Source organism: Macrosteles quadrilineatus, unplaced genomic scaffold, assembly GCF_028750875.1.
Source record: "Macrosteles quadrilineatus isolate MER2022 unplaced genomic scaffold, UCM_ALF_1.0 Scaffold_8__2_contigs__length_117827958, whole genome shotgun sequence".
NCBI classification, from domain to species: Eukaryota; Metazoa; Arthropoda; class Insecta; order Hemiptera; family Cicadellidae; genus Macrosteles; species Macrosteles quadrilineatus.
In genome coordinates this window covers 7,256,737-7,282,133 of record NW_026542601.1, presented here as the reverse complement: position 1 = coordinate 7,282,133, position 25,397 = coordinate 7,256,737, and the positions used below count along the sequence as shown (strand labels likewise).

Below are 25,397 nucleotides of genomic sequence, written 5' to 3'. Positions count from 1 at the left end.
ACACATTTTTTTATCAAACATTCCACATATTTACATTTTTACAACATTATTGTACCATCACCATCCATAGTACAGATCAGTGAACTTTTTTAAGTAGGCCTAATTCAAAGTTTCAAAATTAGATTCTGTTTCTCTTGGATGGCATTTGAATACAATATAACTATGATTAAATGACAATCTATAAACTAAATTGAATACTTTGGGACAGGGCATCGCAGCTATTGAGCATACAATAAAAAAGTACCTGTATCTTACCATAGACAAAAAGAATAAATATAGACCGTCAGCTGTGCTGTGGTTAGCAGAAGTTTTGGCGCCCATCGCTAGGTTTGCCGTGTAGTTACGGCGCACACCACTGCAGCGTCTGCTGGTCGCATATGGCTCCTGCGCTCCCCGCCTGCAGCGGTGTGAGCCGTAACTACACGGCAAACCCTAGCGGTGGGCGCCGTAACCTTCCTTTGACAGTCTATATTTATTCTATTTGTCTATGATCTTACATTTACACTGTATCCATCACTATATACATTTATAGCCGCGTTTACACCAAAGTCTTCCACTATTTTTCCCTTAGTTGCTTTTTCTACAAAATACAGTAACTTTTTCAGTCTTCCACTAGTAGATAGACAAGACTTGCACTAAATTTTAGTTTGCTGTGGAGTGTCGGTAAGATCAAAGTTAGAAAGTTGACTTCTAAAAGTGAAAGACATGTTGCGGCACGCTTTGTGTAAGCAACTTGTTGAAAACAAGAGGAGAACTGTCGCCCCTTCACACACCCTGGTCGCGATGTCGGTTGTTTCCAGTTGTTGCTTCAAGTTAGAGAAGTGAAACTTTTAGTTTTCCAAAAAAATCTCCCAATAGTTGCTCTAATTTTTTAGTTGTAAACTTTGGTGTAAACACGCCTTAAGATTTGGATAGGCAGGAGCGTTAATTCAAAATAAAAAATGAATTATGGTAATCCTCATTTTGAATACAGTTCAATCACCTACGGTGGTATGGTTTTGTGTACATTTTTGTCTTATGGTATGATCTTGTTTGTCTTCCTCTGTTAATAGCTTGATGTAATCGAACACCGCTCGGCCCTCCGTTCAGTTGAAATTCACTTTCTGAGTTGCTCTCCATCATTTTCAACTTCGCCTCTATTGCTTGTATTTTTGTAGTTCGACTGGAACAAATTTTTCTGGGATAACAATGATTTGATTACACACAAAGGAAATGTTAGTGAAGGATGAGTGATATGAATATTATAGAAGCTTTGCTAGAACTGACCGGTTCCTTAGCTAAGGACAGTGTACAAACAATCAAAAAACTTCTTCATTATTCAGGATTAATCCAGCAACATTCTGGATACAAGGTGAACATTAGATCCACTCAGTTGCCCAGCTAATCTTTCAAAAAACAAGAATTTAAAAATTAAAAGTAAGATTTTAAAATCATAAATTGTATTTTATGTTAACATGTTCATCACTCAGACATCAATTAATTGAATTGTTCAAAAATTTAATTTTGAAATATTATCAAAATTTTAATTAGCCTATCATGAAATGTATGGGAGTTATATTAAACATTATGATTATATAACAATGTTAGGTGGATCTTTCAAAAAATTGATGGTGTGGTTGGAGGCCTTGAGGATTTTGAAGCCCTCTTTTAAAATGCCATTCAATGAATGTAGTCCTTGGTGGTAGTCTGTGACAAGAGCAATGTTTTGGCTATTTCGTTTTTCATTATTTGGTTGTGGATGGTCTTGCGCTAAGCGGATTTGGTTCTCTACCAGCTTTCTAGGGTAACCCCTTTTTATGAATGCGTCAGATATTTTGTTATTGAACTTGTTTAATTCATCATCGTTGCTGCAGATCCTTTTGCCCCTGATGGCTTGACTGAACGGGATGGATCTTTTGGTGTTCTTTGGGTGGTTGCTGTTAAAATGTAAATATTGTAGATGGTTGGTAGGCTTGAAGTGTACACCGGTTTGTATGAGTCCATCTTGAATATTTATTTCTAGGTCCAGGAAAACTATTGTTGATGTTGAGATGTTGCTGGTGAATTTAAGGGAACTGAAACTGTTAAGGCTGTCAATAAACTGTTTTAAGGAGTCTGAGCCTGAGGTCCACAAGATAAAAATATCGGAACAAACAAGATTACACTGCTGAAGCCTACAAACAGTTATCCGACAAAGACACCTACAAAGAGATTGATGAAAACCCAACCAACGATTTTAATACTGAACTCACACAGTGGCTCGTTAAAGAAGCACCTCTCCAAAATATTTCCCCTGAATCAATAAGACTACTCATAAATGACAACCCCTCTACCCCTCAATTTTACATACTGCCCAAGATACACAAAAACGTTTTTCCACCCCCTGGCCGACCTATAGTTGCCAGTTGCAATTCTGCCACGGAAAGAATCTCGGCATATGTAGATTCTCACCTGCAACCTTTTGTCAGAGAATTGCCTTCACATGTTAAAGACACCAACCACTTCTTAGAACGGCTGACAACCATACCAACACCTCTTCCTCCTGGGACGATTTTGGCTACCATAGATGTAACTTCCCTGTACACTAACATCCCCCTTACACATGGACTTGCGGCTATAGAATTTTTCCTGGATCAACGCCCCAAAAACACTAAGCCCTCAACTTCTTTCCTACTGAACATGGTTAAGTTCATTCTAGAAAAAAACAATTTTCAATTTGAAGGTAGAAACTACTTACAAACTAAAGGCACTGCCATGGGTACGAGGATGGCCCCATCCTACGCAAATCTGTTCATGGGGAAACTCGAAAAATGTTTCCTACAATCCCAAAAAGTACAACCTTTGTGTTGGTTCCGGTTTATAGACGATATTTTTATCTTGTGGACCTCAGGCTCAGACTCCTTAAAACAGTTTATTGACAGCCTTAACAGTTTCAGTTCCCTTAAATTCACCAGCAACATCTCAACATCAACAATAGTTTTCCTGGACCTAGAAATAAATATTCAAGATGGACTCATACAAACCGGTGTACACTTCAAGCCTACCAACCATCTACAATATTTACATTTTAACAGCAACCACCCAAAGAACACCAAAAGATCCATCCCGTTCAGTCAAGCCATCAGGGGCAAAAGGATCTGCAGCAACGATGATGAATTAAACAAGTTCAATAACAAAATATCTGACGCATTCATAAAAAGGGGTTACCCTAGAAAGCTGGTAGAGAACCAAATCCGCTTAGCGCAAGACCATCCACAACCAAATAATGAAAAACGAAATAGCCAAAACATTGCTCTTGTCACAGACTACCACCAAGGACTACATTCATTGAATGGCATTTTAAAAGAGGGCTTCAAAATCCTCAAGGCCTCCAACCACACCATCAATTATGATTATATAGATTGCATTGAATATTGTAGCGTGTTCGCGGTACTTGGCCAAGTGTTTTAATATGTGTGTTTGTGTGAACTTCATGTACTTTATGTGTTTTTTGACGTGCTCAACGCGGGCTAAATGATTTGATTTTGTGTTTCTTCACCTTGAAGATGTGCTCATTGTAGCACGAAACAGCTGTCGTGTTTGACGACTACACAGGATCATTTTAGGCAAGGTAAAATAAACCATATTCTGCTAATTTTAATGATCCAGAGGCTATCCATCATGAGAAAGTGTATATTATACAATAAACAAAATGACAGTTGTCGGAAATCACTGTGCTTTAGAATATGGGATACACCATCACAGCAAGATAATCCTAGTTGAGTTTAAATATATTGGATTAATTTAACACACTCACTCCCGTGTGGAGGGAAGCCTTACATACAGGGGAGTGTGACGGCTGCGACTGAACCTGTTAAGTAAGCCTACTTGATTGGAAATACTTACATAAAATGACCATAATACCTCAACATCTATCAAATTAATTTGATTTGCATGCCTCTCTGTGAGTGATTTTACTATTTGATGATGGTGGAGAAAAATGTGTTTATACAATATTATATGCTTTAACAATAGTGTTTTTTTAACATACCTTACTTTTTGTTCATTCTTCCCTCCTGTTAAAACTGGAATATCAAGCTCAACCTTCTGTTTTTCTTTTTCTTCCTGAAAAATAGATATCATGAATGAAATGTATAACCAAATTTTAATGTTCAACAAGGCCAATAAATAATAATTTGTTCTATTCACAAGCGCTTTTAGAAACTAGATTTCCATCATCAGGCTGTGTTTACACTAGTACAAAAAAATAAATATTTACTTAATAATTACTTGATCATGGAAACCACCTAGTTTCCAAAAGCGTTTGTGAATAAAACAAATTATTATTTACTAGTGGCTTGTAGGGATATAAGTCCCTAAAAAAGTAATGATAAAACGTACAAAACATGCTAAAGTGACTGATAACCCTGTTTTTAAGCTTAAATCTATATATATAAAAGGCAAAGCCCTCACTCCCTCATCACTAATTCTCCCACTCCCCATTTACCTAGGAGGCTGAAATTGGGTACACCGATTCTTTGGGCATTAAATAGGAAAACTAAGTAGTTTTTATTCTGATCGGGCTTTCGGGCTCCGCCCCAGTGGCTCTGGAGTCTCCCATGTTAACCTTATGATTTTTCATATTTAAAAGGAATAATGAATCTTAACAGCTGTTTCAATTAAACAAGTTGGTTCTGTTCTATGATGTTCAATAGCATTAAAGTAACAAGGATTACCAACAGGGTGCCAGCTGTCGTCTATTGGTTGTCGAAGCAGGTTTTTACATCCCTAGGGATGAAAATCAGCTTACTTTCTTAAAACATTAATGCATATTAAATACACAATCAGTATCCATATCATTGCAATAGACTTACTTTATTGTCACCGCTGCCTTGCATCTATATATTATTTTTGCTGATCCCTCAAATTATTTCTTCATATACCCTTAAAATTGTAGTTGTGTGCATTTATTGTATATATTTTCTAAATTTTGTATAGTGTAGTGAAAAATAGCGTTCGTACCACGGGCCGAAATGGTTTTGCAGCCCTCGATCGTAGGTTCTCGACTTTGTCTCAAACTTAAAAACTATCTTGAGGCGGCAAAACCTCATTTTCGGCCCCAGCTACGAAATATACTATACACTATTCAAAACAAACCATTGTCCAGCTGGTTTTAAACAGACCCTTGGTCCTCTCACCAAAGTACCCAACCCCCCCACTCACCCCAAACGCTAATGATTACACTCAAGTAGGGTACAGATCCACAGAGAACCTTTGATATATTATCAGGAGGTATCCTTTGCTTACCGTATTCAAGTTGTGGGCCCATCGCACGGCAATGTACTTGTTCCCCATCTTCTTCCCATCTAAAGCCTCTTTCATCTGCTCTGCCTCTTCTTTGGTGGAGTAGGTAACAAAGGCATAACCCCTTGGTTGCCCAGCCAGCGGCCCAGTCCGGTGAAACAACATGTCAAACTTTTCCAGGCGCCCATATTTTTCGAGAGTTTTCAGGAGGTGATACCAATAAAACAAAATAAACGTAGCCAAGATTAGTTGTGCCTAAAATGAACGGAAGAACTTCAATTGGTAGACTCTTTAAGTAATGGCTTTGATTGGATACTGGAGTATCCCATATGGACCAGCTGTTGCCATTTTTTTATTAAAAAAGAAACGTAGTTATGTGGAGCCAGTCATAAAAAAAATGTTTAAAATTCTTAACCGTCTTATAAACCGCTAGTGTCTAAAATTCTGTTTTCTATCTTATTTTTTGTTGCTGACCAAGGTGAGAAGTCATAACAGAGTTGCTATAGCCATAAATAAGTTATTAGATCAGTTTAACTTGGTAAAAAAGTTAGTGTATTCGACATAAATTACAAATTGTCGGTAGCTCACATAAACTACGACAAATTTGATTAAAAATCTGGCGACAAATTTAACATGTGGATGTAACGGTTATTTCATTACTACTACTGAATGTAGCATTTTCTGGGGTGAAATGATAACATAAAAACATATGGTTTAAATTTTATTGAATAAAAACACTACTGCACGTAATGAGAAAATTAAAAACCAATGGTTCCAAGGGAAAATCAGATTATTTTTTTCTTGCCCTCTATCAGCTTGAAAATCATTGTTTTTAGAGAATAACCCCTAGATTGGGAAGAAGCTATTACCGTAGGAGACACGCTAAGAACTATATCAGGGTTCGGGATACTTTAAACTATTAGGTAATTTTGAGAACATTATTTTTGCAATGTATTGGGGAGAAGTTTTATTGATCGATTTATTAACTTTTGAAAATTGGATACCAATGTTAACTGAAAATCTAGTTACTGTAGCCTTGTAACTTACCATAAAAATACTTCACAGACTGGTAGGCTATGATGATGGCCAAGAAGGAAAAGAATATCAGTTTATAATTAACTGCAAGTACGAGTCAAAGTTCTTTGAATCCATGGCATTTACTGGTACTCCATTTTATAAAGTTACAGAGTCCTTTTTTAAATCCAAACTTTTCCAGAATTTCTGCTAATTTTCATTACTGCTAAGTCAATAAATAAAAGGAGAAAGTTAATAACAATACTACATACAGTAAAAGGAAATAATGAAACGAACCAAAATTCTTAGATAGGCCCTACCTATAAAATGTTGAGATGAGATTTGGAATAAAGGTTTCTTACAGATGAAAGGGGGTCAAAAAAATTGCTCATCAAAATATTTTTAGAAGATCAGTTAAGGCTCTTATTCTCTTTGGCCTTTTTATGTATTTTTAAGTATTTCTAGGAATAAATAATTTCATCAAATGATAGGGCCTAGGCCTACCATAAACGAATTATTCCATTCAAACCCTTGAAAAAATCTAATAAAGTCCCTTGAAAAAGTTTCAAGTGAAATTTTCATTTTAGCACTGGATCAGGACATGTAATGTACAGTAACGTAAAGGTATACGCTAAAAGGTTATTCAATGGTGAGTTGGTGGCTTAGTTGGTAGCGCCATGGAAAAGTCAGCAATGTCTTGGGTCGGATCCTGGTACCTGCCACTATTTTTTATAATTACAGTTCATTTTTGTACTGTACTGGCTCACCCCATGCTTTGCCAGATAAGTTCCACGCATAGGCCTCAGTGGCCCATGTGGACCGGCAAATGCAAGGCCGATACTTCTTAAGATAAAAAATAATTTCAATGTAAATAATTCAGCCATAAATCTGTTTATGTTTAACGTACAGTAAAAGTGGACATTTATACAGCGTTCATGTATGACAAACCTTATGAGTTTATTACAATTCCGAGCATCTTTCAAATTTAAACTTTATCTGTATCTCTTTTAGTCAATGACTTAAAAACTAAAAGAGTTACGGATAAGGCTTGAATATAAAGGTAGTTTATAGTTTCCATACCTTTAAAATGAAAAGCCTTAGACCATGATGCTGTATCACATTTTAACTATTTAAATTTTTGTTTTGTTTTGTAATATTAATGTAATATTGAATATCAAAATAAAGTTTTTAACTCATAACCAATTCAAAACTTTAATTAGAGTAAAGATAAATATATAATTTAATAAAGATATAATTTCAAGAAAAATATAGGTAGCCTATTCAAAATGTAGTGCCAAATTGTCCACAATAAGCCACCATTTTTTAATGAATAAAAATAGTCAAATTCTGATTCCACCAAGATGTTTGTATTAACAAGAGCTTTAAAATTACATATAATACAACATCAATATATTTTATTTTATAATAATTGTGAGATTTTAACTAGTGAACCTCTGGTTTCAATACTTTCTGCAATAAAAAACATAAAAACTATTTTCAACCTATTCCTTAGGGTTGGTAATTTGGAACATTTTCCATTTCATCATTTTGGAACCAATGGTTCATCTGAAATCAATAGTGGACAGCTTGAGAGATTCATTGAGTTTTGCCTAGGCTAAATGCGCAGACAGTAAAATTAATCAAAATTTATTCAGAACAACTTTATTGACATTGAGTAAACATTAGTTTCCTAATTCAATCTTTTTATTATAATCTTGAAAAAATCTTTTTCCACATTCAAATGTAGCTATCAATATCGCGCACGAAGGGGCAACTCTGATTGTCCTAGGTACTACACCAACAAAAAGACCCCTTAATCCATTTTGTGTGCAAATTTTACAGATTGTAGAAAACACTCTAATTTTATGTTTGGTTGGTGCCTCGGTAAGTATTTCTTCAGCAGCTATAAGCTGCACATGTGTTTTGACGACATCAAAAGGTGTTGTAACTACGGCTGAAATCACTCCGGCAGTGGATCCAGCTAAAAAACTTTTTGTGAATGTTGGTTTTGTTTCGTTGTCTAAAATTTGTTTCAAGGATTCATAGACAACCCAATATATACCCGAAAAAGAAATATCCCTTACCAAAGTGGCACTAACTCCCTTCCAAAGACCTCCAAGTCCCTTAAAACGCACAAGACTTAGAGTTGCTCTGTGTATTTCTAAATAACTCATGCGTTTAGCTTGCATTTTTGTTCTGATCAGTTCTAACGGCCCAGCAACAACCGTTGTAAAAAATCTAGCAGTAGAAGCAGACAAGAATGGTATCCAAAGAGGTTGTTTACGATCACGACTGTAGTGATCCATCAGCTGAAATTTGATTTCTTCAAATAAAGCCATGTAGAGAACGGTAGTTGGCAAAGCTAACACTAGCGTGGGGCTGAGGCCTGACCATAGTGAAAACATTCCTTCCTGTCGAATTATCTTCAACATTCCATCTAAGGTTCCATTAAACTTGCTTGGCTTGCGATACCACACATCCTCCTTTGGTAAGGTTGGGCACAAGTGATCGGTTAATCCGTTACAATAAAAGTAGAATTTGTTTACATTTCCTTGCTGCATTTGAAGTCTGGTCTTTACCACATCTAATGGAGTCATTACCAAAGAAGTTACAGTAGCCCCAACAAAAGCTGACGTCATGTTTTGCAATGGAGTTACACGAAGCGGGCCACTGTCCATTATTTTCCTGTAACTATTATGTGAAGGCAAAATAATAATCACTCATTGCTTAAGTCATAACATATCATGCCAATTATGAACACACCCTTAGTTTTTTCCTAACTTTTTTTATCAAAAGATTGGATTTTGAGGTTCAATACTCACTCACTAACAGAAGCATCTAAATTTCCAATCCAAAGTCTACGATTCTCTAATGATTGTTGTATTGCAGGAGGCTCAGGGACAGGAAGTACTTTCTCTAATGGCTGAAAAAAATCAATAACTTGAGATAGGTAACAGTCTCGTTACCGTGGCAGACTGAAAAATGTTGTGGTTAACTTTATAGGGCTGCACTTTACTTGACGTCCTACACTCATTCGATTGGTTTTTTCGATTCGATATTTTCAATCGATTCTTTCATTCGATATATCGTTTGGTTAGTTAGGTTAGGTTAACCTTACCTAACTAACCAAACGATATATCGAATGAAGCAATCGATTAATCGATATATCGATCGATATTTTCATTCGAATGAGTGTAGGACGTCAAGTAAAGTGCAGCCCTTTATAGGTACACACTTTATACAACTTTATGGCACAACACTTTTTATAAATAACTTATGAGCATAACATTTAACCTAGGCGTACTAAACTTAATTGTAAAAAAACAGTTATTAACTTAGATAAAATCAGGCAAATCTTAAGAGCCTAAAGAGATTTTAAAAACTAAATAGACTTACCATCTTAGATAACTTAAGATTGGTTTTTGGAAAAGTAACAGCGTCTTGACTTTACATGTAAATTAAAAATCTGTACCTACTAGACTTAACAAAATAAAATAAATATATAAAAAGTAAGGCCTACCCCTACACAGTTTCAGCACAATCGTCTAAAATAAGAATTTAGTTTTCAGTTTTCACTGAAGGCTAAGGCTAAGACAATTTTACACCTTTGAGGTTAGGGATAGGGCCTAGCGTTAGACTATAGGACAGGAATTGAATTAGGACTAGGACAGAATTAGATTTGGGTTTGTTTTTTTTTTTATTGATTATTTTATTTTCCAGTTCCAACGCTGCCATAGAGTACCACTTCGGCCTAATGGTAGCATTATATAATCAATGAATGGTGGTAGTAACGATATGTGAACAGGTTATTATAAACAAAATTCTAAATTATTACCAAAAATACTTATGTACATCATCATCCATGGCATGGCATCATCTACAGCTACAAACAACATCAAGCCTGGAAAAAGATAAGGGATAAAATAATAAGGACTCGAACTCTTTGCGGTTTGTAGTACCTACTGTTGACTTTCAGTAGATACTAAAAAATGGCAATAAGTTATCTCAAGAGTGTTTTCTCATTTTTGACGCTCAAAACAAAACAATACCAATTTCCCTGTAGACACCATAGGTGTTTTTGTACGGTTATTGAATGTAGGAAATTCAAAAACTGTAAATTTAAAATTCCCATGTTATTCTTATGGAGAATATATGCTTAGTTGGCAGGTTTTCTGCTGCGGGGGTATCATTCGTCCTTCCCAACAATCCATAATCATCATCCCCATTCAATTTTATTTCTTTACTCTATGAGAATATTTACCCGCGCTTGGAGCCAGTTCCAAATCCAATTCCCAATTCTGCACCACCTGGCGCTGGCCTGCCTGACATAACCTGACTTTTTGATTTTGACCCTTGATCTTGATTTAATAATCAAGGGGAAGGGTGTTTATTTTGGGGGGTTACTAAACAAGCCTATATTAGTGTTATATTCTAACTTGTAGGCCTACAACTAAACTACGGTTAACTTCATTATCGTTTGCTCAAGATGGTCAGAACAGTTCATTTAAAAAAGTCTGAGGATTTGGAAGAATCAAAAACATCAATACACTACATTCCTTGTAAAATACATTTAGATGGAAATGCAGGGGTTTCGCAGTATTTTTTGCCTGTTAACAAAGAGGGTAAGTTGAAAAGACAAGTTTATATTATTATATATGTTTAATCATTCATATTTTAAGGTTGGTTCCCCTGTTGTTCTTCAAATAGGCCTAGGCCTACTAAGTTTACAATGATGGATAAATACTGAATAGGCCTAGGCAATAGGCTAAGGTAGGGAAAAGGTCTATGGTCTAACTCAACACATTCACTGCTAATGATATATAATACTATTATATACTAGCTGTACCCGCGGGCTTTGCCCCGTTTAACTTCATAAGTATTCGCATGGCTCAATCACGTCCTGGTTGAAGTTTGTTTGCTACGCTTACTCACCTTTAGGTTGGAGCTCGTTCGCTGCACTCACTTGCCTTCAGGTTAGCTTGTTCGCTACTCTAACTCGTCTCACTCAACTCGTCTCTAATCGAGCTCACAATTTTCAGGCAAACTTGAAGCATCCTTCAGAGGCTATCCATTAAAAGGTGAAGTAGTGGAGCTGCCCAAGGGGTTTACTGGACTGATATTAGAAGAAAAAATAGAAAGAAGCGACGCTCATGAAAGAACACTTCACGTAACAAAAACTTTCAATGAAATAGTTTACTGGAACTGGGATAAATCGCCTACGAAAAATGATGTGTTTTTAGCAGCTTTAGATTGGATTGATATAGCAAAAGCAGTAAGTTTTGTGTGAATCAAACTAATTAATTTACTGATAACTGAATCAATAAGAGTATAAATCAGGTAACAAAATTATTAATAAGTTAACATTCAGAATTTGTATCATAAAAATTAACACAGATTCTAAAATCGTTTACAAACATATTTGCTTCAAAGCTTCCAACAATTATGTTACAACATAAGCTTGTTTGTGGAGGATGGTCTTTTTCTCTGACCCTTGGTTTACCCCTCTGAAGAAAATTCTTACAGGCACTTATGAGCTGTAAAATGCAACAGAGTGCTTAAGAGTACAAGAAAATTACTGATTAAGTTAAGTTTCTCACTGATACTTCCTTCTTTAGTCAGTTGAGTAAAATTTCTGCTGCAGGCAAGGAAAACATGTTTTGTTGGTAACATGTCAATGGTATATTATGAAATAAATTAATTGGCCAAATTTGATCAAAATGTTTATAAACAAGCTAACTACAACAGTTCACAAACAGTGCTTTTGGCTGAGTTAAAAAATAACAATATAATTTTTATGGACTTGTTTTATACTTTTTGTTCCAGTTACACTCTCCTGTTGATGAATGACCAAAGTCGAGATCCAGAAGATCTTTAACCTTCACATAACTAAAGTACAAATTAAAGTGTACCGTCACGATTAAGATGAAAAATGCAATGAATATTGTGTAAATTGAATTTGTTAATACTTAACACTGTTTGTACATTGTAATAAATAGTTTTTTTTTTAGTATTCTCTATGTTTCTTTAAACAAAATATTTTACTATGAAACTGTGTTGTTTGCAAAATTCTGCTAAGCTGTATGCATCACTTTTATAGTTCTAATGTGTTATTATGTAGGCTTAATAGCCGCGTGCAAATTGTTAAATTAACTTCTGTTGTACAACAGTAATTGGTAGTAATTGGATTTAACATGGTTAAAAATGCAATGGAAAATATTAAACAAGTTGTACAGCAAAAAAATCATGTTTTACAACAAGTTGTAGCGCTCCCCGGCCAAGTCGATCAAAGGAAATTTGTGTTTTATAAACTTTTTTTGTACAACATGTTTGATCTACACTAGAAACGCTCAACTTGTTTACTAAAATTCGGTCCTGCTACACGAGCTCTAGTCTAGTCTTCAGTGCAAACTTCTTGTACAATGATAACGCTTGACGTCGCAAAATTTAAACAAAGACTACAAACTTTTGTGGGAGTCGCCGGTTGTAAAAAAATGTTTTGGACTCAAAATAATCAGTAAATTATAGCCTTCAATTTGAACTATTGATCATTTGTATCAGTTAAGTTCAAAATACTGCATCACTCAATAAAAAATCATAAATTTGATTATTTCTTGGATATGATATTTAATTTAATGCTGCAGAGCAGCATAGGTCCTCTAGTAGATTTGAAAAAAACCGAGTTAAAAGCTGTATTTTAATCCTTTTGACGTCCATACCATCCTAAGTTATTTAAAAGAAACAATATTCTAACTTCACAGATATACTTAACATTTGTGTACTTTTATTTTTAGAGATTTAAGATGCAAAACTGGTTAAGATGAGTTGTATGTTGCTAGCCTTTTAAATAATTAATTTTGGTAATTTATTTCTTACTTGCATTTTTAGAAAAATATATTGAGTATGAAATTTATCAGAAAAACTATAATAGAGGATGGTTGTTATGTGAGAGATTTTGAGGGATAAAGAATATCAACATATATTTTGGTATTAGCCTGTAAACATTTTATTTGGCACAAAAACTGAGTGTTTTCAAACATATTGACATACATTTGGACTTAATCTAAAAACTTAATTACAATAAATAAAGTGTTACAAAAAAATTACAACCATTCCTATAAAAATACTACTGCATATAAAAAATATAACAAAATAGGCCTATAAAGCAATCACAATTACTGACTAGCAAATGATAATAAAGCTTAGCATGAAATGAGTAAAAGAATAGGATTTGAGCATGCAATGTTTGAGGAAAATAAGTTTAGAATAATCATTATCTTGTCGCTTAAAAGCACACCAGTAAAAAAAGAAAAAAAACCAAACTTGTTTTCTTGAAAATTGTTTTGATTTCCTTGACCAGGACTACAGTTAAATTTAATTCTTACTCTTCTAACACGGTTGATAAAAAAAGATTGAGCAAAAATAAATCAATGCATTGATTTTCAGTAGGTGTAAGTTTAAAAGAACTGTTTCCTTACTAATAAAAAATAAATAAATGAAAAACATATACCAGTATATATGCTTTGATTTTAGTTAAAATATTAATGGTATACTATACTTCATAACAAGAGTAGAAAGTGAGTCATTAAATCAAGCTCTTAAATTGAGCGAAGCGAAGCTCTTTGGGATCAACTTCAATGCAAACTTTCTAACACTTTATTTAACGGCTGAACATATTTTAGCCAAACTTACCAAGGTTGTTTTGACAAATGTTTGGAAGGTGTAGACCAAACCAATTTCAATTTTTGATGATGCCTATATAATTAAAAAGTTTTTTAATTTCAACATTGGCCTTATGGATTGGCATGATGGTTAAAAAATAAGGACGTAAATGTAAACAAAACAAAGAATCATAGTATATGTTAAAATCAAGCCATGACCTAAACACAGTACAAAAGGAAAAAATCCGGATGATGACCACTGATCAAATAATACAGAGCAAGTCTTAAGTTTACATTTAAGTCGCAATTTGGAAAAGACCACCGATTGCAGGTACAGTATTATTTTCCTGTAGATGTGCAGAAATAAGCACAAAAAATAGTTTAAAATTAAAATAATTAACATGGACCTTATGGGTTGCCATGCTGGTGGTGAAATAACAACGCAATATAATCAGAAAATCAAAACAAAAATGGAAGAAATTGCAATCACATGTTTTATGTACAGCGTGGATTGAAATTAGAGAAGTCTGTAAATTACATATTTTTGGTTGAGTTTTCGACCACTGGACGACCTCTAGTATTTGCTATTATCAACAAAACACGTGATCTACCGCTGAGTTTAAACGTGTTCTACACTTCCCAACCTATTTACAAATTTGATTGTTGTATTGCTTGTAGTGTTATAATAATATTTGGATGTGTTTTCAAGTAGCTTTTTATTTTTATACTTTTAGAGATTGTTATTATTTTTGCTAAAAGACTATTGTTTTGTGCCAACCACAACAGACGGTTTACCTTTGTTGGTATATGCCTTTATTTAATCTTGTCAAAGTTTTTGTGAAAAATAAAGCATGTTTTAGCGAATTTCCCATATAGGGAATAAGCTATTACCGTAGTACTCATGGTAAGACCTGGACCCGGGACCAATTTTTTTTTTCGTTTTGAGGTCCCTAGAGGCCAAAAACACCATCCGTTCAAATTCATATATATATATTTATAAAATTAAAACATATATAACAAAGTACCCTTTTAGTAATTATTTTATTTTTCATGACGACATGTTTCGGAACTAAGTCCATTGTCAAGTCATTTTTACCATAACCTCATTCTTTAAACTAACAAAATTAAAAATATAATCATATGTAAAAATAATAAAATATGTTAACTAAATCTTAATACATTTTGGTATTAATTTTTCAGTTATAGTTATAGTTATAGTTATAGTTGTTCAGTAATAGTTACAGAACTAAGAACAATATTTTCCAATTAATCAATAAAAAAATCAAACACACAGAAGATAATGAAGACGAAAAGTACAACAAATCAGGAATCTATAAGATAAACTGTAGTGACTGTAGCAAGTATTATATAGGTCAAACATCTCGAACTTTTAAAACAAGATTCAAGGAACATCTACAAGCATTGAAATCAAAAAATCAGACATCAATGAAGTCGAACTTCGCCGACCATATAATGAACACAGACCACAGTTATAAAAACATGAAAGACAATCTAACTATTTTAGAATTTGAAAAAGAACGTGAGAAACTTAATGTGAAAGAAGAGCTAAATATTTATATACACAACAAAAAGGACCCCAACAACATACTCAACACAATGATTCCAAAATTAAACCAACCTATCTACGATAAAATTGAAAAACTAAGGAAAGAAAGAAAAACATTCATATAGTATAATGAAAAAAATTAATACCAAAATGTATTAAGATTTAGTTAACATATTTTATTATTTTTACATATGATTATATTTTTAATTTTGTTAGTTTAAAGAATGAGGTTATGGTAAAAATGACTTGACAATGGACTTAGTTCCGAAACATGTCGTCATGAAAAATAAAATAATTACTAAAAGGGTACTTTGTTATATATGTTTTAATTTTATTATATTAGTAGCCCTAAAAATGCAAGAAAATAATATATATTTATATATATATATATATATATGTGTCCGTTAGCGCGATAACTCCAGCAAAAATGATCTGATTTTAATGAAATTTGGTACAAACGTGTAAACCTACGTTTATTCGAACGAGTTCGCGAACCAGCATGATTGGACCATGGGAACGGGGGTTTATGGGGTCTTTTATGGGGTAAAAATGGGTTTTTCCCATTTTTGACCCAAAAAACATAAAATTTTGCAATTTCTTTCCAAACAATTTTGTAGAGCTTAAAAAACAAATAATTTAGTATATGGAAGCGTTATAATGCGCCTAATGGTAACGGAGAAAATTCCAAAAAATTGTAAATTTAAAATTCTCATGTTATTCTTATGGAGAATAAGTAAACTGTTGTAGTTTGCTTGTTTATTAACATGTTTTGCCCAAATTTGGAAAATGTTTTTATTTCTTACTAACTATTAATATTTTACAAAAAAAAAAACACTTTTACCCTCCCTGTTGCAGCAAACCTAAGTATGTGTTAAACTGATTCTATTTAAATAGGGAATAAATGTGATATTTTTAAGGAGATATTTTAGTGTAAATCCAATCAGGCAAATGGAAATTCGCTTAGTCTGCAGGTTTGCTGCGGCGGGGGTATTTTCTTTTTCTTTCTTTCTTATTGCTTGTAGTGTTGGCAAAGACTTGGGGTATTTAATTGCCCAAGAAAGCAAGGATAAAGTATTTTTTACGTTTTTGTTTTACAAGAAAATACCTAATTCGCATAAGAGTGTCATGTTAAGGAAAATTTCAGAGTGCATTCTCAAAAGCTGTCTGATATTTTTAGAAAATGAAGACGAGTAATAACACCAGAAATGCACGAACAACTACTTTTGGCAATGTTTTGAGATAGTTGAATGTAGAAATTGCTTGAAAACAATGCTTTTCATAATCATGTTAAATGTACAAAATTTAAGAAAACAAAACTTGTAAGGTATGGTGACTATTTGTGCAATTCACTCAAAGCAGGCAAGTCTTTAAAAAGTTACATCTTCTAATCGTATAGATCCATGCAGGATTTCTGCCTGAGTTGCAAAATCTGGCCAAGATTGAGAGAATCTCGATTGGTTTAGGTTCAAGGTCGGGTTCAACCAGAACTGTGGGTTCACCGGATGACATTAGCAAGCAAACACAGGAAAATTACTAATACAAAGGATATGTACCTATGTTATGTCCACATCTTTACTAATGAAACTTGTTATAGATGTTGATAGTTCTGAGACAAATTGATAAGTTAAATTGATGAAATATTTGTATTATCTATAAACGTTGTTTTTATTTATTGCTTTATTAAAAACTATTAAACCTGATTGCTCCGCTCAACTGCCTTTCACTGCTATGAAAGCAAACCTAGTATACATAATGACCCACTTTCACTCAGGTTTTGAACGAGGTAAAGAAAATAAATTATAACTTTGAACAAAAATTAGAATAGTAAGTCCTTGAAAATTGTCATTATGTTAGTAATAACAATTATACTTATCACTTAAAATTCTGTCATACAAGATAAGACATAACTAACTGCTATTGTGTCTACAATGATAAGAGCTAAACATTAAAACATCAAGAGTAATTAATTATGTGACGACCAAATCTCAATTTACATTTTGGCAGTGTGCAGTCAAGTATACTGTAATGAAAATAAAAGTTTTGTAAATATCAAAATCTGTACAGAGTATTTTACAGGGCTGACTAATTACTGATAAACTGTACCTTAAAACGTATATCACATTACAAATCAGATGACAACTCTACAACCTACGTCTTTGGCAAACTTTGAGCTCAAGTTCATGTCACAACGATAAAGCAAAGTCAAGCCATCGATTATCAAATGGCCGTTTATAAATTGAGTAATCTTACAAATACAAGACCATGTCGTACATTCAAAGTCCAAGAACTACCGAGGAGTTAATTAGGCGGTTCTATAGAACGTATAGCTTTGTGGCGTTCTTGTTGTTGCTTGATGAAAGCACTTAACCTATTGAGAAGAAATTGCTTGTCATGGCCTTCCAACACCAGCTGTTTCTTCAACACAATGACCATGTGTTTGTTGGCGGCAGCTACTGCGTAGTAATAATACAGACTCAAAGTCAAAATAACAAAAGCCGGAATAGCGAATCCTGCAGTGGTGCAGAAATCAGCCAGGCTTTTTATCCACCCTGGCAGGTTGCTGAAGGTGTGTTCCATGACTGACCATGCAGTGGGCATTCCTTTAAACGGCCCACAGGATTTGGATGGAACGATTTCAGCCACCGTGTAAGCCCACGGTATTACAGCGACGGTGAAAGAAACCAATAGAACGGACATGAACATGGAGTTAGAGCGAGAAGCTCTGTAAATAGTTGTAGACGGAGAGCAGTTTACAAGGCAAGTGAACTTCTTTATGTAGAAGGTGCTCAAGAACAGCACTGTGGCGATCGCTGGCAACAAAGGCGCGTAAAAACTACCGAACCAACACAAAGTCTGACAGTAAACTACGTCCAACACGTGTTTGGGCAAGTCAAACTCTTGATTGCCCAGCCATCGAGCCAGACGACAGTGTATGTGTTTGCCGATCAACATCCTGGGGAAATTAACAAACAAAGTAACCACAATACTGGAGACGTGGTCGAGAATCAACAGTTTGTACAACTGTTGTCCCACGTAGGACTCCCAGCATGGAGGAGTGTTGCACTCGGAGCTGGTACACTGCTCTGGGTGAACATTACACTTGATGAGGCCATAGATAGAAGCGAACAAAACACTCAGAGAGGACAAACGAAGTAAGATTGTGCGGAACAACGTGAAGCGAATGACGAATATTGGACTGTAATGCTCAAACGTGACTAGGTAATTAAATACTACTGGTACTACTAAATTCAAAGACACAATGCACAAAGAAGGGGCAAATTCAACAAGTAATGTCTGAATTCTGTGCATTCTCTTTGTGGTTATGGATATTTGAAAAGTAACATAAATAACTATCCCGGCTAAAATCAGTATCAAAAGAACTGTGAGATTCACAATAGTACGAATCATTAAAAGTTTGATTCTCTCATCTTTCGACCGATTACGCTTCTCCTCTTCTCGTCTCTCGGCCTCCAACGAAGCCTTCATCTCATTGTACAAAGCCTTGTGTTTGATGCTGGCCGATTGTTGGTTATGAATACAAAAATCCCATCCGGCAAACACCATGTTGCAATAATGATAAAACTGACCTTCGTTTTCTATCAACCGCTCCTTAAATCCGTGAGCTGCGCTTTTCATGATGGCAAAAAAACTGAGTAAAAAGTATCCCACAGCAGTTGAAATATAAGCGAGAGCTAAATTGTACCGGAAGTCACCACTGAACACGATACTTGGATACATCCCATAGAAAAGATGAGTGTTTTCCATCCATCCTGTTCCCTGTACAAACTCCAGTAGCGAGCCGATCTTTTCACTTTGATTTCTTACGTAATGTTCAGCACAACACTCCACGACTGTGACATTATTTGAATCACAAGGGCTTGGCTTTGGCACTTCCATTAGCACAGAGGGTAGGAAAATAAAAGTAAAAATCATCAAAGTTATAGTTAAATTCAAGAACATTAACCACTTCACAAACAAGAAGAAAGCTACAACTCCAGTCCCAAAATTTCCCTCAATCTTTTTTAAGCTGTATTTCCAAAGTTCCAGTTTGGAGTAAGTTTCCTTCCACTTTATTTTGAACTGCTCCCACATTTTTCTCCTTTGCCATTTGAACTGCTTCAATCCCTGCAGACGAAATGTATCTGCACTCTGAAATAAATGACAAGACAGTTATTCATAACAATATTCCGTTATAAATACCCTGAACATCAATGTGAATATAATCCATTTAACCTAAGCTTTACTGAAGTACCAAGAGTAAATAAAGTAGGCAAGGCTACTGTTAATGAGCAACACAAAAATGTTCAGAAGCCAACAATAGGCCAACTACAAAAAGTAATAACATGCCTAGTTACCTGCAATTTAGCTTTCAGTTCCTTTTTTTGTGCCATGCTGACTGGCATTGCCTTGATCAACATCATTTCTTCCCAGGTCCGTTCTTCATTTGAAAGGTTTTCTACAACAAAACATGATTGTAAGTTATAAACATAGATGAGGCAAAAAGTTATGAAGGCTGTTTAGGATTAGTCATCTTTGATATAATTATTTTAGTAAAATCATAGCCGAAATATAACTTCTTGATACAAAAAAATTGTTTTCCAGTGCCTTTAAAGTTGTTATGCCAAGAAAATTAATATTGTTGAAATTATGAATTACCGGAGAGATCGGGCATTATGGAGACCTGGACCTCCGTCTGGGTGGTTCCTTGCCTAGCCTGGGTCGTAGTTTGATACATGGAGCGTGTGGACGTGCGGCGCTTGGTGGTGCACCTCATGTCATGGGCATTATGGCGCTTGCTGGTGGCTGAAACATAAAACAATGACAAAACAGACAACCTTATAAACACTGTTACACACTGTTACTGATAAACATATTCAACTGAGGAAGTTATTTTTTTCTGTGTTTATTGACGTGTCATTTAAAATTATATTGTTAGAAAATGGTTCAAACCAAAGTCTTGTTCTATCTAACATCGAGCCCAATGACAAATGGGACCTGAGTCCGGTAATGAATTTGCTTGAAATTGAACTGGCAACCCCTGATTTGAAGGCAAGCATTATAACACCTTGACTAAGATTTGAATTGAAAAGAGCCTTACCATCTCACATTTCAATGAAATTTCATATAGCCTACTGGTAGGTACATCAAGTAAAGTATTTAGACTAAAATTAACAAATTTAAACTTAAGTTTTCAACTACTGTTTGCACACAAATTTTTCATAAGTAGGCCTAGAGTAGGCCTAACCCATTTTGTGGAACAACAGTTATAGCATGTTTCAGAATCAAGCTAGACGAAAGCTTTTGATGATGTGCTCCACGAGCACGAAACTGCAGTAGTGACAAACTACGCAAGGACCATATTGACAGAGGTAAATTAAACCATTATTATTGAAAGCTTTTGCCAATAATGAAGCTGATTTCAGTTTTAAAGCTAGTTCATGAACCATAATTTGGACATAAGACGAAGAAAACATTTGAAATTGGTCGAAACTATTGTTTAAAGTTTAAAACTATCTTTATTATGATCTCCTAGTGTTATAGATTTTTAAAAGAACTTGAAAATTATACAAAAACATAAACTCTGTAGTCTTTTTAGCGCAAGTTTCACAAGTGCTAGAGCAGTCACTTAATTTGGGAGACCAAATGAATCAATTTTAAGTAAGTTTGTAACCATAAAGAGGTAAGGCCATAGGCCTAATAAAAAAACTATTTCATATAGGCTAATGTTAATTTGACATACCGTGGTCTAACTAAATTAAAAATTTTACAACAAGATCAATTTGGCGCATCACCTACCAGCCCTGTTCTGCTTGCTAGGCAGCAACGTGGCGATGCGATGTGGATCCCGCTGAAGAACTTCCAAATCCGCATCCCCGCCTGGGTAACTCTCCTGGTAGAATTCTCCCCCGGCCTCCTCCCAGCCAGTGCCTCGAGATGATCGCTTCTTACGCTCACCCCCCGACATTCTAATACATTCAAGTTTTTAATAGGTTATATGCTGCAACTCAATCACTGTCTTAGAAGAATCATGAACACCTGGTGGCCAGAAGTGAACTCTAACAAAGTAATTTATTGCTTTAAATAACAGGCCATCTGCCCTGGTTAAATGAAGAAAACAAACTGTGCTCTAGGAAAAAGAAACTCTTGCAATCAGAATAATAGGACCCTGAAAATGAAAAAATATGGAAGCAAAGAGTTGAAAGATTTGGCTAGAAGGATAGGATGTGGCGAGAGTTGCTACCGACAATGACCAAAAGGAAGACATGTTTTGAGGTTGTATGTTCCAATGGGAGCTAAACAATTATAAACTTCAAGTCCAAATTACATAAAAAGTAAGCAACTGCGATATGAAACAATAGGTATTTAGCTAGGTCACTATTTCAGGTTAAAAAGATGGTTTAAGTTACTTGTCCACTGGTGATCCCATTGTCGTCCATCGCGTCCAACAACTATGAAAAAAGCGATTACTATCGTATTAATAGAGTAGACTCTTTCTCATCCGGACTCCTCAGGACCGAGGCCAGTCCAGATAACGGTTTTTTCGGTTAAGCCGACATCCCCGAAAACTTGTTTAATGGACCGTTTAAATGCATAGGCTCTAATGTACTTATGAGCCAATAATAATTACTTATTTAGACAAGTGGTCATTGGTCTCAAATATTTCCCACGAGAACAGTCGTTTCAGTACCCCCCCCCCCCTCCTGACAATCTAGTCCGGTTAAACCGATGTGCTGATAAAAATAGTCCGGTTAAAGATGGGCCCTATGTCATTTCCACCAAGTGTAGTCCAATTAAATCGATTTCGGGTTAAAAGGTGTCCGGATAAGAGGGAGTCTACTGTAATACGATTGTAATATTTATACGATATTAATTTAATATTGTATTTAATTTAATAGGCCTACCATTTTATGAAACAATAACAACATTATCAAAGTTGTATAATTTAGTTTATCTTTAGTTTTTCTTAGATACCGTAAGTTACATTAGGTATTTAAGAATAAAAATGGAAGAAAACATGAATTTAGATTTCTTATCTGGTTACCATACCAACAGTAGTAGGCCTATGAAAATTATTGAAAACAGTTTTTGGTTAAACATTGTTAGTTTTAGGCCTATTCATTCAATATGGATACAAACGTAAAAAAACAAAAAGTCAATTTGATGTTTATTGGAAAAAAAAACAATATTTTTTGTAATCGCTATAAGGCCTAACTTAGGCCTACAGTAACTTATTGAATTGGATTAGGCCTAAGTTAAGTTTAGAATAACTTGGTTGTTCTGATAATAAATTAATATTGAAGGTTCTCTGTGGAACTGAAGCAGTGCTGCTAAGTATCTGTGGGTGTTTTAGCAAACTACGTCGACTCTTGTTGTAAAGCAGGACAGCACCGCCCGTTATTTGCTATTCGTCAGGCCAAAATTTGAAAGCCAATCACAAGGCAGTCGGGTTTGTTCGACGCTGCGGCTGCGCCGCACTGGGGCTACGTCTAAGCCATTTAGTGTGCCACAGCAAACGTGTTAACTAGGCCTAATTTGTTGTTAAATATAAAATTAATACTGAACTCATTAGGACAGTCTATCAGTGAGAAATGCTCAGACACTGTAGGCCTAGTGTACCCACAGGACAGGAGGGAATGGAGACAACTTAAATTATTAGGCTACTAATTTTGAACAGCTTCAGTATCACCAAACTATCCTGAAGCAAGTCAGTAGATTTAACACTGACAATTACCAAGAGTTGGGGCAACTAGGCCCTAGGCCTAGCTTAACTTTAGTAAGTCTAAAAAGCAATTAGGAGACTTACATGATTCGTAGGTGAAGATCATGTTAGAGCTAATAATTAAACTGGTGTAGGCCTATGAATCCAGGAGCAACCTCCCCTTTCCACTTCATTATACTTATACTGACAATCACGCCACAAACCGAAAACACATTCTAGGCTTACATCGCATAAAAATATTGCTAAGGGAGATTTCTGCTAAGTACGAAACTCATCGTTTATCGTCTTGATAATATTCACGAAGTGGCTAATGAATTATTAATTTCAAAAGAAAGAATGTGAAACTAAAACAATCACAGATTAACTATTTAAGTAGTGAAGGAGTCAATTACTTTTAATCGGAATATAATAACTTTAGATTGCAGAAGGTAGAATCTAGGGATTAGGGAATCAACAACAAACACCTATCACCAATCACCATTCACCATTTGGCATTTATTATTATCATTTTTGAGGGTGGGACATGGGACAAGACGACAAGAGAGAACGACAGTAATAATCATGGTGGCATTGACATGAAGTCATGATTTCTCGAAGTTGCACTGTTGCAGTTTATAAGCATATAGTACAAAGTTGTTCATGGTCCCATATACCATTATGCCTGTCGAATTGACGAATATGAAGCGTTATAAATTAACAACAGCAACCCTCATATATAATAAGTATAAAAAAGCCCGCTTTGCCAGGTAACTGTAGGATAACGAAATAATCATAAACAATAACTTCCCTAGTTATATAACCAAACAGTAAAGCACAAATAATTTAGTTAGCCCTCTAAAACAATAGAAAAAAATTTCATTGACAGCGATCAGTGTCGCTGGACATGAACTATAGACACGAAAAACGAGCTTGGGATGAGAAGTCTAATTGCGTTGGTTAGTCTATGGTTATATCATAGTATCATACTAGCTGTACCCGCGGGCTTTGCCCCGTTTAACTTCTTAATTTTCAAGATGAGCTCGTTCGCATGGCTCAATCACGTCCTGGTTGAAGTTCGTTCGCTACGCTCACTCACCTTTAGGTTGGAGCTCTGTGATGCCTTAGCTACCTGCAACAGTAAAGTACACATCATGATAATGAATGACCCTAATATTAAACCATTGGGTGTGTTGCTAGCCTAGTGGTTAGCGTCTCGGACTTCGGTGCGGGAGGGACGGGTTCAATCCCCGGCACATCCACAAAACTTTAATGGGTTTGGACCGCTTTCCCTTAAAAAAGTGTTTGACTTCATTACAAAAATGCCACTGGCGTATATACGAGCAAAATATATATATATATATATATAAACAAAATTTCGTCGACACTAGTGATCAGTATTACCAATATAAACTAGAAGCGAAAAACGGGCTTCAAAATTTATAATGGAATGAGAAGTCTACTTAGGTGTTGGTTAGTCTACGCTTCAACCGAATCATTTACAGTATGTGTTTTTTAGCGATTTTCCCTTCAGGGAAGCAGGGGCGGCTCGCCGGCTCCAGCACGGATTCTCGGAGGGGGCCGTTGCTTGGAATCTTGGGTTGTAGATCCAATAGTCAATTAAGGTTGTAGGCTGTGTACCCCCTAATTAAACACCGGAGGGGGTCTAATGGGTATACCCCCAAGGTAATAGGTGGTATACTTATTTATTGTACAAAAACACGGTCCTAAACCACGGCATAGTCGTAAATCCAACACTGTCTACCACCACTCATAATTCAGTAACATTTAATATTGATTGAAGTTTACATTTCAGGCTTTGAGTATTTAATTGTAATATAGAGTCAATAGCAAGGAAAATTAACATAAACCTTTGGATACTTTCCTGTTAAAGGGAACATTCATTATTATCGATGATTTTTACGATATATCGATATTTTTATTTTCCGATCCATTACAAATTGACAACAACTAACTGATCTTGTTTATTCTAAAATAGTCTATTATATGGATTAAGAAATGAAACTGTTCTAAGCTAACCTAACATAACCAACCAAACTTGCTGGACCATTTAAAAATTCCGTTTGGGTTTGATAATAGAAAAGGCAAGTTAAACACAGAATTTTTAAATGTTATAGCAAGTTTGGTTTGTTATGTTAGGTTATTTTTTCAAACAGTTTCATTTCATTATTGTGTGTTG

General features: G+C 35.1%; 4 protein-coding genes across 7 annotated transcripts; 1 reads left to right on the top strand and 3 right to left on the bottom strand.

Annotated features, from left to right (window-relative positions):
• Positions 1 to 70: 70 nt before the first annotated feature.
• Positions 71 to 9,912, bottom strand: LOC129001277 (probable RNA-binding protein 18). 4 transcript variants are annotated; one of them, XM_054428521.1, is made up of 5 exons: positions 9,673 to 9,912; positions 9,099 to 9,199; positions 5,266 to 5,479; positions 4,010 to 4,083; positions 71 to 1,162 (listed from the first exon to the last, which is right to left on the bottom strand). In XM_054428521.1, the coding sequence occupies exons 1-5, from the start codon at positions 9,673 to 9,675 to the stop codon at positions 979 to 981; spliced, it is 576 nt and encodes a 191-aa protein (XP_054284496.1). In that variant the 5' UTR covers positions 9,676 to 9,912; the 3' UTR covers positions 71 to 978. The 4 variants fall into 4 exon arrangements, with proteins under 4 accessions (XP_054284496.1, XP_054284498.1, XP_054284499.1 ...); XM_054428523.1 differs by having other exon boundaries at positions 5,266 to 5,433; XM_054428524.1 differs by having other exon boundaries at positions 9,797 to 9,912.
• On the bottom strand, positions 7,923 to 9,084 carry LOC129001276 (probable mitochondrial glutathione transporter SLC25A40). Its single transcript, XM_054428520.1, has one exon. It carries the CDS (start codon positions 8,952 to 8,954, stop codon positions 7,959 to 7,961), a length of 996 nt encoding a protein of 331 aa, XP_054284495.1. The 5' UTR covers positions 8,955 to 9,084; the 3' UTR covers positions 7,923 to 7,958.
• Positions 9,913 to 10,640: 728 nt separating the features above from the next.
• LOC129001419 (ribonuclease H2 subunit C) lies at positions 10,641 to 12,283 on the top strand. The gene is made up of 3 exons (XM_054428681.1): positions 10,641 to 10,898; positions 11,316 to 11,548; positions 12,100 to 12,283. Exons 1-3 carry the CDS (start codon positions 10,763 to 10,765, stop codon positions 12,121 to 12,123), a joined length of 393 nt encoding a protein of 130 aa, XP_054284656.1. The 5' UTR covers positions 10,641 to 10,762; the 3' UTR covers positions 12,124 to 12,283.
• A 3,953-nt stretch (positions 12,284 to 16,236) lies between these two features.
• On the bottom strand, positions 16,237 to 23,680 carry LOC129001512 (transmembrane channel-like protein 7). Its single transcript, XM_054428831.1, has 5 exons — positions 23,306 to 23,680; positions 21,298 to 21,467; positions 20,158 to 20,304; positions 19,857 to 19,957; positions 16,237 to 19,650 (listed from the first exon to the last, which is right to left on the bottom strand). The coding sequence occupies exons 2-5, from the start codon at positions 21,464 to 21,466 to the stop codon at positions 17,800 to 17,802; spliced, it is 2,268 nt and encodes a 755-aa protein (XP_054284806.1). The 5' UTR covers position 21,467; positions 23,306 to 23,680; the 3' UTR covers positions 16,237 to 17,799.
• Positions 23,681 to 25,397: the final 1,717 nt, after the last annotated feature.